This window comes from Ovis aries, chromosome 22, assembly GCF_016772045.2.
Source record: "Ovis aries strain OAR_USU_Benz2616 breed Rambouillet chromosome 22, ARS-UI_Ramb_v3.0, whole genome shotgun sequence".
In the NCBI taxonomy this organism is placed as follows: Eukaryota; Metazoa; Chordata; class Mammalia; order Artiodactyla; family Bovidae; genus Ovis; species Ovis aries.
In genome coordinates this window covers 17205708-17220790 of record NC_056075.1, presented here as the reverse complement: position 1 = coordinate 17220790, position 15083 = coordinate 17205708, and the positions used below count along the sequence as shown (strand labels likewise).

General features: G+C 39.7%; 1 protein-coding gene across 1 annotated transcript in view; it reads right to left on the bottom strand.

The window, feature by feature from the left end:
• Window positions 1-15083, bottom strand: part of LOC101107489 (ectonucleoside triphosphate diphosphohydrolase 1) — a 203407-nt gene that overhangs the window by 12439 nt on the left and 175885 nt on the right. The window contains exons 23-28 of the mRNA XM_027960446.3: window positions 14106-14204; window positions 12095-12292; window positions 10288-10377; window positions 6720-6833; window positions 1994-2128; window positions 1500-1622 (exon numbers count right to left, since the gene is read on the bottom strand). Of these exons, the coding sequence (XP_027816247.3) occupies window positions 1500-1622; window positions 1994-2128; window positions 6720-6833; window positions 10288-10377; window positions 12095-12292; window positions 14106-14204 (759 nt within the window). The remainder of the gene's footprint in view (window positions 1-1499; window positions 1623-1993; window positions 2129-6719; window positions 6834-10287; window positions 10378-12094; window positions 12293-14105; window positions 14205-15083) is intronic.

Below are 15083 nucleotides of genomic sequence, written 5' to 3'. Positions count from 1 at the left end.
TTGGGTTTCCCTGGTGGCTTAGACAGTAAAGAATCTGCTTGCAATGCAGGAGACCTGGGTTTGATCCCTGGGTCAGGAAGAGCCCCTGGAGAAGGGAATGGCAACCCACTCCAGTATTCTTTTTTTTTTTTTTTCACTCCAGTATTCTTGCCTGGAGAATTCCATGGACAGAGGAGCCTGGTGGGCTATAGCGTATGGGGTCACAGAGTCGGACATGACTGAGTGACTTACACATACACACGTATAAGATTTCATAGTATGGGTTCTTGACAACTTATGTGCCCATTTTCTGGTTGATAAATTGTCTCCTTTTTTTTTTTTTTCCTATTTCAAGCAATTCAGTAATGACCATTGTTGTGCTAGTCTCTCTGTGCTAGGGTACATTCTTAGAAGCTGAATTGGAGGATCAAAGGTTGAGCTTTTTCAACTTTAGCAACCTTACCATATTGATTTTCAAAGAGTTTATGGCAATTTACACTCCCACTATTTCTCAGCCTGTTTGCCAATATTTGATATGATCACACTTAAAAAAATGTTTCCCAATCTTATACATGTGAAATCATGTTTTGTTTTAAATAATATTTCCCTCAGTACAAGTGAGGCTGAGCTCTGGAGTTTCTGCTTCTGTGAATTATCTTCTTCCTATTTTTCCATTGTTCTTTCCCTTATCCCCCCTCTCTTTCTTCCTCTGGGTCATAGCTCCCGGTTTTTGAATTTTGCAATTGCCTGCACATTGATATACCATGGCTGCCAATCCAGAAATGGCTGTTGAAATGGAATTTGGGTGTCTTCCCAAAGTGATACTGAGCACACCACAGAGTCCCTGGCCAAGTCGTCTGGTGGTTAGATTGGTTCCTAATGCTCTGATCTGTACTTAGGTCTCATAACTCCTGAGCTCCAGGTAATAGGTCTGCAGCTTACCTTTCTCATCTTCTCTCAAGAGGAGTAACGTAGGGAAGCGCCATCACAGTCCTGGCTTCAAAAACTGAGACTGGCTCTGGTTCCCTGGATTTCATGACTCACTTTTAGACTTTGCTCCCATCCTCTTTGGGCCCTGTTCACTGATGGTGTTTCTGTCCTATTTCTATTCACGAGATACCCATCATGGTTCAGAGCCCAGATAAGCCTTTTGTTTTTCAATTTTTATACTTTATTATTGTCATGGATGTGTAGTAGAAGTGCAAGGTCAAAGTAAGAACTTATTACACCATCTGGACGTTATATTTTCTGTTTCATGATGAACACTTAAAAAATTTTACTCTAAAACCTAAATTCACAATTAAGATGATGCCTTCTTCCAATTCTTCTTTTACAAGTAGAGGAAAAGGACCAGCGTAGCCCAAAGTCAGGCTGGATGGCAGAGAAAACTGGCTTTTATTGATATTGCTAAACCATTCAATAAGCAGTCAGCTATATAAATGTAACAAGAGCTATCACAACTCTAAGGTCAGAACCAATGGTAACTTTCATAGAGACACACCTGGAAAAGTGTGATTTACCTGAATGCTTTGTGTTTTTGTTCCTTGATAATTTTTTGGAAGCAACTGTTTCCAGAAACTTTCCTTTGAATAGTCAAAATACACAGCCATTGGTGAATTATTCTGCTGAAGATTAAACCAGACCTATTAAAACATTAACACAGAATCAATGTAGGCCCATGGGAGTACAAAGCCCATAGTGGGTTACAGTCTTTCTACCCAGTGAAGTGGCAGAAACCAAGGACAGCTCTGAGGCAGGAGGTGCAGAGAATTCCAGGGGCATGTGAACACGAGCCTGCTCATTGGTTCTCAGCCCCGGAGGCACTACGGAATCACCTGAAGGCGCTTTGGGGATGGAAGATTTCCCTGGCCCCACACCCTAGGGATTCTAACTAAACATCTACGGTTTCTTCAGTGTTTCCACATGATTCTAATGTATAGTCAGGGTAGAGAGCCACAAGTTTGACTCCTGAGGAGAGAACTCAAGATCTTCCCTCCTCACCCAATACACTTACGTTTTCACCATCAAACAAACAATCTACACCTTGTAACGGACAAAATGGGTCAAACTGCTTATGACACTGTCCAGTTAATGGATTCCAAAGCAAATATTCATCAGTTTCCTGAGTTAATACATACGCCACGGGCCCCTGTCCGAAGAAAGAGTTAAAATTATTTCTGGTGGATGATCGATTTAACTCATTTTTGCATTGGAAATTGTAGTGTAAGCATATGCTATCTCTGACTTTTTACAGATAATATTATCAATCACCTTATAGATTCTTTATTCTGTATGATTTATCTATTTATTGGCCATGCTGCACGCCTTGAGGGATCTCCGTTCCCTGACCAGGGACTGAACTCAGGCCACAGCAGCGAAAGCCCAGAATCATAACACTGTGTCATCAGGAAACTCCCTGATATCTCTGATCTTTTAAAAGCCTTTTTTAGAATATTTACAATTTTTTTGAAAAGGGAAAAGCCAAAGCAATAGAAATCCACAGGCCCAAGCTATCATGAGGGTTCAAACGAGAGAACTTATGAGCCAGTGTTGCCACCCTCATAGCAATAAAATCTGTTGTTCTGATGAAATCAGTATATGAAGAACATTTCCTAATAGTTAGTGCTAACGCATAGGGGTACTTTTGTATAACTCACACAAAGGTGGTATATGGATTAGCCCTGCTTTAAGCAGAATATATTTAGAGATCAAGGGTGAACACCATGTAGAGTTATGGTGTTAGTCCAAGGCTCTGAAAAGCTAGGTGAAGTTAAAAAGCCATCAAATTAATTTTGAGAACAAGATCTAGAATTAGAGGCCAGAGAGAAATTAAACAAAAAACCATTTGAGGAATAAAAGTAGTCACTATGTTACTATTTTGCTCTGCACATACTTTTGAAGTGTAAACCTTTCTTATTTAGCAAAAAATAAAAATCTCAGGTAATGATAATAATAACTGCTTAACATTTATCATTTACGTACCTCAGGTTCTGTACTCAGTGCTCATGCTAATTTTACTTAATTTCTCACTTTAATTAATTCCAAATTCTGTGAGGTAGGTATGATTATCATGCCCACCTTTCACATGAAGAATAAGAGGTTAACAACATGTCTAGGGTAACAGTAAATAGCATTATTCCTTTGAGCAGGGGCTTCTCTTGTGGCTCAGCTGGTAAAGAATCCTTCTGCAATGTGGGAGACCTGGATTCAATCTCTGGGTTGGGAAGATCCCCTGGAGTAGGGAAAGGCTACCCACTCCAGTATTCTGGCCCGGAGAATTCCATGGAATGTATAGTCCATGGGCTCGCAAAGAGTCGGACACAACTGAGTGACTTTCACTTTCACTTTGAGGGGGTAGATAAATGAGGCTCAGAGAAATAAATAAGGCTGAGATCATACAGCTAGTAAACATTATTAGTGAAGTGAAAGTTGCTCAGTCGTGTCTGACTCTTTGTGACCCTATGGACTGTATGCAGCCCACTAGGCTCCTCTGTCCATGGGATTTCCCAGGTGAAGAGGCTTCACCTCAACCACACAGCCAAGGTGAACTGTATAGGTAAGTGCTGACACCCAGTGTTGACTCACAGGTACAAATACAAATGTTTGTTAAAATATTGTTCACTGTTTACTGCCATCTAGTGGTACTCAAAGCTACAGCAGAGCGATCACATGGGGAAATTAGCCATAGATTTTGGACAGGGAGGCCTGGCGTGCTGCAATTCACGGGGTCGCAAAGAGTAGGGAACTGAACTGAATGAACTTTCAGCTAACAAACAGGACACAGAAATAAGTTTTGCAAAGGAAATACAGAGAAATAAATGATCGTGACAAAAAAAATCTGGACGTTTTAAACGCTTACAATATAGTTCATATTATTAAATAGAAATAGAGTCCTAATAAGGCAGCTTTCTGGATGTTTGATGGGAAACAGATGGGGAAACAGTGGAAACAGTGTCAGACTTTATTTTTGGGGGCTCCAAAATCACCGCAGATGGTGACTGCAGCCATGAAATTAAAAGACGCTTACTCCTTGGAAGAAAAGTTATGACCAACCTAGATAGCATATTCAAAAGCAGGGACACTACTTTGCCGACTAAGGTCCATCTAGTCAAGGCTATGGTTTTTCCTGTGGTCATGTATGGATGTGAGAGTTGGACTGTGAAGAAGGCTGAGTGCCGAAGAATTGATGCTTTTGAACGGTGGTGTTGGAGAAGACTCTTGAGAGTCCCTTGGACTGCAAGGAGATCTAACCAGTCCATTCTAAACCAGATCAACCCGGGGATTTCTTTGGAAGGAATGATGCTGAGGCTGAAACTCCAGTACTTTGGCCACCTCATGCGAAGAGTTGACTCATTGGAGAAGACTTTGATGCTGGGAGGGATTGGGGGCAGGAGGAGAAGGGGATGACAGAGGATGAGATGGCTGGATGGCATCACTGACTTGATGGACGTGAGTCTGAGTGAACTCCGGGAGTTGGTGATGGACAGGGAGGCCTGGCGTGCTGTGATTCATGGGGTCGCAAAGAGTCGGACACGACTGAGCGACTGAACTGAACTGAACTGACAATTAAGCTGTACAAATTAGTGAGTTTCTGGCCCATTTCTTGCACAATTAAAATTTGAGCAGTGAAAAATAGGGAGAGGTACATCTTATCTTAAAATATAATTCTAGGAACATATAAAGATGATGATGGTGATGATGGTTAACAACCACTATGTAACTATTGCTACATCACCTACCCCCATCACTTACTGAGCATTTTCCATAAACCAGATACTGCTCTCAGTGTCATATATTTACCACATAATTTAGTATTTCTAGTAACCCCATGTTGTTCAGTCGCTAAGTCATGTCCAGCTCTTTGCGACCCCATGAACTACATAGAGCATGCCAGGTTCCTCTGTCCTCCACTATCTTCCAGAGTTTGCTCAAACTCATGTCCATTGTATCAGTGACACTATGTAACCATCTCATTCTCTGCCACTCTCTTCTCCTTTTGCCCTCAATCTTCCCCAGCATCAGGGTCTTTCCCATGAGTCAGCTCTTCACATCAGGTTGCCAAAGTATGGGAGCTTCAGCTTTCGCATCATTCCTTCCAGTTAATATTCAGGGTTGATTTCTTTTAAGATTGACTAGTTTGATCTCCTTGTAGTCCAAGGGACTCTCAAGAGTCTTCTCCAGCACAATTCAAAAGCAACAGTTCTTCAGTGCTCAGTATTCTTTATGGTCCAACTCTCACATCTGTATGTAACTACTGGAAAAACCATAGCTTTGACTATACAGACCTTTGTCGGCAAAGCGATATCTCTGCTTTTTAATACACTGTCTGGGTCTCTCGTAGCTTTCCTTCCAAGAAGCAAGCATCTTTTAATTTCATGGCTGCAGTCACTGTCCATAATGATTTTGGAGTCCAAGGAAGAAAATCTGTCACTGCTTCCACTTTTTCCCCGTCTATTTGCCATGAAGTAATGGGTCTGGATGCCATGATCTTAGCTTTTTAACACTGAATTTCAGGTCAGCTTTTTCACTCTTCTCTTTCAGCATCATCAAGAGGCTCTTTAGTTCCTCTTCACTTTCTGCCATTAGAGTGGCATCATTTGCATATCTGAGGTTATTGATATTTCTCCCAGGAATCTTGAATCCAGCTTGTGATTCATCCAGCCTGGCATTTTGCATGATGTACTCACACACAGAAGTTAAATAAGCAGGGGGACAATATACAGCCATGTCATATTTCTTTCCCAGTTTTGACCAGTCAATTGTTCCATGTCCAGTTCTAATGCTGCTTCTTGACCCACATACAGGTTTCACAGGAAACAGGTAAAGTGGTCTGGTATTCCCATCTCTTTCAGAATTTTCCACATTTTGTTGTGATCCACACAGGCAAAGGCTTTAGCATTGTCAGCGAAGCAAAGTAGATGTTTTCCTGGAACTCCCTTGCTTTCTCCATGATCCAACAAATGTTGGCAATTTGATCTCTGGTTCCTCTGCCTCTTTGAAACCTAGCTTGTACATTTGGAAGTTCTCAGTTCACATAATGTTGAAGCATAGCTGAAGGATTTTGAGCATTACCTTGCTAGCATGTGAAATGAGCACAATTTTACAGTAGTTTGAACATTCTTTGGCATTGTCTCTCTTTGAGATTGGAATGAAAACAGACCTTTTCCAGTCCTGTGGTCATTGCTGAGTTTTCCAAATTTGCTGCCATGAAGTAGCACTATTATTTGTACTACTTTACAAAGAAGAAAAACAAAAGGAAGTCATTCTTTACATTGTGGAAATTTTGATGAAGCAACATTATTCTCCTAAGTAAATATTTGTTTGCCTATGAAATTTCCTAATTAATTTGTGAAAAAATGGAAACTTGGAGTTGAAGTCTTTAAAACTTGCAACTGAAAGCTAATTAATTTTGTTTGCTGCTGCTGCTGCTGCTGCTGCTAAGTCACTTCAGTCGTGTCCGACTCTGAGATCCCATAGATGGCAGCCCACCGGGATCCCCTGTCCCTGGGATTCTCTAGGCAAGAATACTGGAGTGGGTTGTCATTTCCTTCTCCAATGCATGGAAGTGAAAAAGTCAAAGTGAAGTCGCTCAGTTGTGTCCAACCCTTAGCGACCCCATGGACTGCAGCCTAGCAGGCTCCTCCGTTCATGGGATTTTCCAGGCAAGAGTACTGGAGTGGGGTGCCATTGCCTTCTCCCAATTTTGTTTACACTATTTAAATATTAAGTCCAACACTTACTTCCAACACTGAGGTTCCTAGAAGGACCAAAGCTTTCTTTCCAAAATACAGGAAGAAATTACAGAGAAGTATGGCATGCTCCTCCTTATTTCCAATAGCTAAACTGATGCAGCGCTAAGGTGAAACAAAACAAAGACAAAAAAAAAAAAAGGGAAGGGAGGGGAGGAGACAGAGTTGAGTAGTGCAAGCATCCAACAGATTCAGGGCCCCTCCACACCCTTACACACACATTTTTGCCAGGTCACTAAGATGACTGCAAAGCCTAAAACTCTGACACACTTTTCCTGTTAAAACATTAGGGCATTAGAAAGAGAGAACATTAACCTGGAACATAAGGGTCACCTTTATTACGGGACAATCAATGTGGATACTTTGCGACCCAATAATTTTATCATCCAAAATGAGGCAGCTCTTTGGGGGCACAAATACCCTGGGAAAACAGGGCTGAGCACCAAAGAATAAATGGTTTTGAACTGTGGTGCTGGAGAAGACTCTTGAGAGTCCCTTAGACAGCAAGGAGATTAAACCAATCAATCCTAAAGAAAATCAATCCTGAATATTCATTGGAAGGGCTGATTGTGAAGCGAAGCTCCAATATTTTGGCTACCTGATGTGAAGAGCTGACTCACTGGAAGAGACCCTGATGCTGGGAAAGACTGAGGTCAGGAGGAGAAGGGGACAAAAGAGGATGAAATGGTTGGATGGCATCACTAACTCAATGGACGTGCGTTTAAGCAAACTCTAGGAGATGGTGACGGACAGGGAAGCCTGGCGTGCTGCAGTCTGTGGGGTTACAAAGAGTTGAACATGACTCAGTGACTGAATAACAAAATTGGCTAATATTTTAAGGAACTTCATCTGATAGGAAATCACCTGTTTTTGGAGGAAAGGATCCTTTGGTCAATGGAGTCAGTCTCTGCCCTGTACCAATATAATGCTCTCAACTTAGAAGAAGAGATCTGAGTTGGAGCCCAATCAAGAAAAGTGATGGAAACTTCCTTAACCGAAAGACCTGAACAGCAGGGGTAAGTGTAATCAAATGCGGAGTGCCTAGCAAGGCAGTTGCAGCAGGGGAGAAAAAGCACAGCACAGGTGGCAGACCAGTGGCCTGTGATCCAGCTCCAGTCTATAGGTGTGTTTTGCTTGGCCCCAAAATGCTTTTAAAAATTGGAAGATCACACAGACAACTCTGAATTTCTGGATTCTCTTGAAGAATCAAAGGATCTAACAAAATATATGGGCCCACATGTTCATAAGGCAATACTGTGTTGCTGCTTAGTAGCAGCTGCAACATGCAGACTCGGCTGCACCCTTTAGACTGCTTCTGTTTCCTTAATCCCAGAGAAAAGGCTGTGGTGGCCAGGGAGCTTGGGGAGGGGGAGCTCAGGAGCTCTCAGAGTGACTATTTACCAGTCAGTCAGGCAGCGTTTCAATGGTTTAACAACAGATGTGGCCACATCAGTACACACTGACTGGATGTGATGGTGAGGGATAGAGGTTAAGAAAAATGGTAACACGGCTCTTCTGAAAGATACGTGTGATGAACAGGAGAATGAACAGCAGAACGTGAGTAGTCTTCAATGTCAGGCTAAGGAGGTTCCCCTGACTGCATCTCATAAGAGGAGGAGGGAATGAATGAGAGTAGGTAACTAACATTGGAAAAGACTCTGAAGCTGGGAAAGATGGAAGGCAAAAAGAGAAGACAGCAGCAGAGGATGAGGTAGTTAGACAGCACGATAGCATCACCAGCTCAAAAGACATGAATCTGAGCAAACTCAGGAAATCATGAAGGATAGAGAAGCCTGGTTGCTGCAGTCCAGGGGGTTGCAAAGAATCGGATATGACTTAGCGACCGAACAACAACAAGGTAACTAACATACTGTGTTCTAGCTGCCTATCCTTTCAAAATCCCTCTATGACACAGATGAGGAAAGTGAGGTCTAATGAAGCTGAATAACTTAAGGTATCAGGTATCAGGTGGTTGAAGTAGGATTTAAACCAAGGTTTGTTCAAAGACTGTATGTTGGGTAGAGGAAATAACTCCTGTGACGATTTAATTAGTCATTCACTCAGGGAGTTCCCAAGTCCAGAGTTCATGGCAATGGAAAGACACCAGCCAAAAGGAAGCCTGTGCCGGTGGTGACCTGTTGATTATGAGTACCGTTTGGCTTGGAGGGCACTTGGAAGCACTGGTATTTGCCAGAATGGTTATTTTTATAGTTATTTTTAGCTACTTCAGAGGCTATCTTTCAATGTTCTGCAGGATTGTAACACATTCTGATTAGTTTGAAGAGTCTCAGAAGAGTCTAGAGTTAATATACATCTCTTTGAGTTTTACCAGATTTGACCCACTGGGTCCTAAAACAAACTACATGCTTGTGTCTCTCTTATTCTCATTTAGCAGAAGGCAGGGTAACTGACCTATTAAATTAGTCCTGTGCTCTCTAAATCCATTTCAGCTCAAATCCAGCCTGTAAGCATTCTAGATAAGTGCAAATTTACCTTTTCATTCAAGGAGATTAAACTTGGGATGTATATATATAGTGTGTGGATATAGGGCCAGTGTATATTTAGTTAAGGCCAACTAAATGTGAGAGTTGGACTGTGAAGAAGGCTGAGCGCCGAAGAACTGATGCTTTTGAACTGTGGTGTTGGAGAAGACTCTTGAGAGTCCCTTGGACTGCAAGGAGATCCAACCAGTCCATTCTGAAGGAGATCAACCCAGGGATTTCTTTGGAAGGAATGATGCTAAAGCTGAAGCTCCAGTACTTTGGCCACCTCATGCGAAGAGTTGACTCATTGGAAAAGACTCTGATGCTGGGAGGGATTGGGGGCAGGAGGAGAAGGGGACGACCCAGGATGAAATGGCTGGATGGCATCACGGACTCGCTGGACGTGAGTCTGAGTGAGCTCTGGGAGATGGTGATGGACAGGGAGGCCTGGTGTGCTGTGATTCATGGAGTCACAAAGAGTCGGACACGACTGAGCGACTGAACTGAACTGACTGAACTGAAATATAATTTAAGGTGAAATGGAAAAAGTGTTCTAATTAGGATTGGCAGATTTTGGGGGGAGGGATGGGATGCCTAAAGCAATTTAAATTTCAAATAAATAGTTTTTAGTTTAAATATGTCCCAAATATTGCATGGGAACCAGTCTAAATACAATTTTAATCCAAGTGCCAAGGAAGCTCTTCATTCAGATATGGGAAAACTAGGGAAAGCTTCTGGGAAGCGGTGGTATTTCCCCTAGACTTCTGGGTCTAACCCCCTCTATAGCAAACAAGGCATATTCCATATTTCTCTCTGGAGAATGTCATAATGTTGTACTCCTGGAATTCCTGCTGAATCTGAATATTATGAGCTACTTAAAGAGTTGAACAAGATTTTTGGTCTTTAAGAATTATTTCTATGGGTTGTTATAGAGCTGAATGAAGAGTGTATTAAATTATCAAATGCCTTCAAACTGCATAAGGAAAGCTACTACATAAGTGCATAATATTTTTGAAATGTTTCTTTAAAAGAAAAGCAAACATTATACATTTAAATTGTAAATTGTAATTGGTTACCTCTGATGTCATCCATATATCAAAACCATCATTTTCATCCAGTGCATCAGGCATAATGGGAATCAAAGATACAAAGTGAGCAACAAGGTCCTGAAATAATATTAACTAAATTTATTAAGAGCATACTATATGCCCATCACCAAGCATAGTGCTTTACATGCATTATCACCAAATTTAGTATATCCTACAAGCCTTTGAAATACACACTATTATTAATTTTATTTTACAAAAGAAGAAACAAGCTTAGAGTGCTAAGATAACCTGCCCACACTAACACTCACACTACCACACTAACATAATATATGGGTCACACACTAACACAACATATGGGTCTCTGGGAATAAGCCGGTTAGCATGACTCCAGACCATGTATGTTAATCATTACATTTCACTATAATACATTAAAAATTTTAATGTGATACATTACATGTATACTTTAAAATACAGCTGTTTAAGAAAATTTTAAAAAAAACGTGTAGAAGAGTAGCAAAAGTTTGATTTTCTTTCAGGTTCAAAATCCATCAGAATTATTTTTATTAATAAAATCCAGTTATAAGTTGCTGAAGCAAGAAGATATTGGTGCAGCCTATTTTTACAAACAACAGAACTTCTGTTGTGGCCTCCTACCCCTATAGGGCTGGAGATAAGGACTCAGAGTTAACACAGACAGTTCACCAACATTTTCACTGATTTACAGTAGCTACCATATATGCACTACTAAGACCTCCTACACTAATCGTGTTTCTGACTTCATGCAGTTAATTAAACATGGCTCACAATTCCTGATAAGCAAAAGAGCTAGGATTTTTTCTACTTTTTTTTAAAAGACAAAGACTGTCTTTAAAAGAAATCTGAGAGCATCATTATCTCCTTGGACTTTTGGTATCAGGAAATAGGAAAAGAAGAAACCCAAAAGCAGAGTGTAGTAAAATGTGATCTAAATTAGGACTTTTGATTTTGGCTTAAAGAATTCGGGTGAGAGCTTCATACTGGAAGAATAATATAAATATTCTAAGGAGAGTCAATTGAGTCAATCAGGCCTGAATAAATAAAAGGTATAAATGATTTTTCATAGATGTCCGTTAATCAAAGCTTTTTTTTTTTTTTTTCTTAAAGGGGAGACTAGATTTCCGATTCCACACTTCCCTTTCTCAAAGTGAAAGAAGCTATCTCGTCTTCTGAGTTCATAATGAACACCTGTACATGTCTCTTTTGTCAGCTGGTAAATAACAGATATGCATAAAGCCACAGAAGGTGAGAAGTGTTATGTTGGCAGTTTACAGAGCAAAAGATAACATAGCCTCTTTACAACAAGAAGCAATCCTTAGAAGGACACAATCTCTTTAGAAATACAACTTTAAATTCTGCCTGAAAATCAAAGGAATTTTTCTGCATCATTTTTCAAAGTCTGACAGAAAGATTTTGAAGTTGGTATGGTCACATAAAGTCATGTGGCAACAGTGACCTTCAGCACACGTGGGCAGAGTGAAGGGCAACAGGAGGAAATGTTTTCTTCCACCACGCACTCAGGAGCACACATTGCAACACAGACGGTATCTCTCTCAGGAAACTGTCTCCGAAGATAAAGCAATTTTAATAAGAAAGTTTTACTCAAAGTTAATATTAAAAAATAAACCAATTAAAATAAATATAAATTTAGAGTGATCAAAATGTTCTAAAATTTACTGTGGTGATGGCTGCACAACTTGGTGTATATAGTGAAAACCACTGAATTATATACTTTAGAAGGGCAAATTATATGGTTTGTGAATATCTCAATAAAGTTACTCACATAAATATCACTTACAAGTCTTGCATTAGAATCATGAAGAAACATATCCAGGAGTTGTTGAGGTGGATTCAATGCCTTGATGTATCTTATCACTAAGATCTGTATCCCTTCATCATTAAAAACAGTAGTGGTGATTCTTCGTTTAGGAAATAACGCCTTACAAGCTTTTGTAAAAATCCGTGCTCTCTCCAAAATGTCTATTTGATCTGAAAACTAGAATCAAGTTCAAAATATTTCAACTTGCTACCATACTGTTCCCACCAACAAATTGAACCAACACTTATTTTTGTCATCTTTGAAATTAACACTCCTTTGATAGTATATCTGAAAATAATTCAGTGGAAAGCCTACCTTGTCTAGTGCTGGACTACAGATGGCATATGATATTTGAGGTTCAATAGTAGCAAAAATGTTTAAGAAGGTACATTCTTTTAAATTCTGTCCATTATAATCTTCTTTAGGAGACACATAAGTCTTACTCCAAGTATACCCAAGCAAAAAGGGTGGAATATTTACTTGAAATGTTCCGCTAATCTGAAAGAGTATATGAACAGAATGGATTCTGCATGATGAAAATAAACATCAGTCAAAGACAGCTCAGTTCAGTCTACTCCATTGCAGGAAATGGGCTTGCATGGGTTCATGCTGATTCGACTAATAGGGACTTGCAAAGAATGATCAAGTTTCCATGATGGTCTGCTCACAAGCAACCTTGACACCCTGGGTCCCTCTGTAATACGCAGTATGTGGAAAAGGCAGAAGTAAGAAAAGGATGAAATGAGAAAGCAAGTTAACATACCAGAGTGATAGAAACTCTTAGAGAATCAAATTCAAGCACAGAGAAAAAAGCTAAAAGACCATGTTACATTTTGCACTGGGTCTGGAAAGAAAAAAAATGGAACAGAAGGAGAGATGACCCAAAGTCCACTGGAGGAGGGACCTTGTGTGTATGTGTGTGTATGTTTGTGTCTGTGTGAGGAGATAATTTAAAATAATAACTACTACTACTACTAACAACATAACTAATATTAATAGTTATTAAGCACCTACTATGTATAAGGTGGAGCACCCCACTCCAGTACTCTTGCCTGGAAAATCCCATGGGCAGAGGAGCCTGGTAGGCTGCAGTCCATGGGGTTGCGAAGAGTTGGACACTACTGAGCGACTTCACTTTCACTTTTCACTTTCATGCACTGGAGAAGGAAATGGCAACCCACTCCAGTGTTCTTGCCTGGAGAATCCCAGGGACAGGGGAGCCTGGTGGGCTGCCACTCTGGGGTCGCACAGAGTCAGACACAACTGAAGCGACTTAGCAGCAGCAGCAGCAGCATGTATAAGGCATTCTTCCAAGTGCTTGATATAGATCACATTATTCAATGAGGTAGACACCACTAATCTCCATTTTATAGATAAGGAAATGAGTTCAGAGCATGTGAGGAAGTTGTGACAGGTCACACAGCCAATGAGTAGTAGAGCCAGGATTACAATGCAGACGAGTCTACCTTTGAAGCTCACATTCCTAACTACTTCTCTATCCTAGCATCTGGCCTGAGACTGAGAAGTAACTGCAGGGATTATAACAGGAAGCCCTATACCTCCAACAACTTAAAATCTCCCTTGCTCTTTATCTGCAACACCTGTATTTGTAACGTGCTCCCACGTGACATGCTGTGATTGCATAGAATCATGGAATCCATGGTTATGAAGCAATGTCATTATTCAGAAAATGTATGAATCTTGAATTATGTAACTATTATAAACAAATACGAATGTTGCTTTAAGACTTATGGTTAGCTGTCCTTTTCTTCATCAATGAACACTAAAAATATATGAAATAAATTTGTGGGTATCTCCTAGAGATGGCTAAAATCTTCAAATACTCCAACACCTAAGAGGCACTTGCATACAGGATCATTTCAACTGACTTATCAACCTACCAATCAAAATCTGACTCAAAGAAAACAGTAAGTGTTTCTATTAGCCAGAGACAAAAATTTAGAGTTAGCAAAGAATCATTTTCTATTACCTCAGATTGTTGTAGGAGAGCAGAGAAAGGGAAGACAATGGATCCAAGCCAATTCTTTCTTATATATGAATGAGCACTGCAGCTCTTGAAACAGCGATCCTATTAAAATAAATGTTTTCTATTACTATTCTATATCATGTGATGAATAACTTCACACAAACTTGCAGGTAAGTATAATAAATTCTCTTTCATTTTAAAAAGAAACCAAAGAGTAAATAGAAAAGTTTTTTTCTCACTTTCAAAAGTTTCTTTAAAAGATAATTGACTATTTAAAGCAACAATAATGACCTGTTGCAGAGTTTATGACATACATAAAAGCAAAATATATGATAAAATAATACTAACACAAAGCATGGGAGTAGAAACGGAAGTGTAATAATATCCTCTCCTTACACTGTATGTGGAGTGGCATAATATTATAGACTGTGATAAGTGCAGTAATATATAATAAAACCTAGAGCAACAATTAAGAAATTTAAAAAGTACAGCTAATAAGCCAATAGTGAAAATAAAGCAGAATAATAAAAGTACTCTATTAATCCAAAAAAGGGAAGAAAAAAAGAATAAAAAACAGATGGGACAAGTAGAAAGCAAACAGGAAGATGGAACCCAGCCAAGTCAATAATTACACAAAACATAAATACTCATTCATTGAAAGATAGAGGTTGTTAACTGAGTAAAAAAGGAAGACCCAAGACTATACACTGTCTAAAGTAAACTCATTTTACATATAAAGACACAGATTAAAAGAAAAAATAAGAAGAAGAGAAAGAAAAAGATACACCATATGTACAGACACCAATGAAAAGAAAGCCGAAGTGACTATATTTATAACATACAAAGTAGATTTAAGAATTAAGAAATGTAGCCAGGGATAAAGAGGAATATTTCATAATAATAAAGCAATCAATTCATGAAGAAGGAATATAATCTTAACTGTGTGTGTGTGTGTGTGTGTGTGTGTGTGCTAAGTTGCTT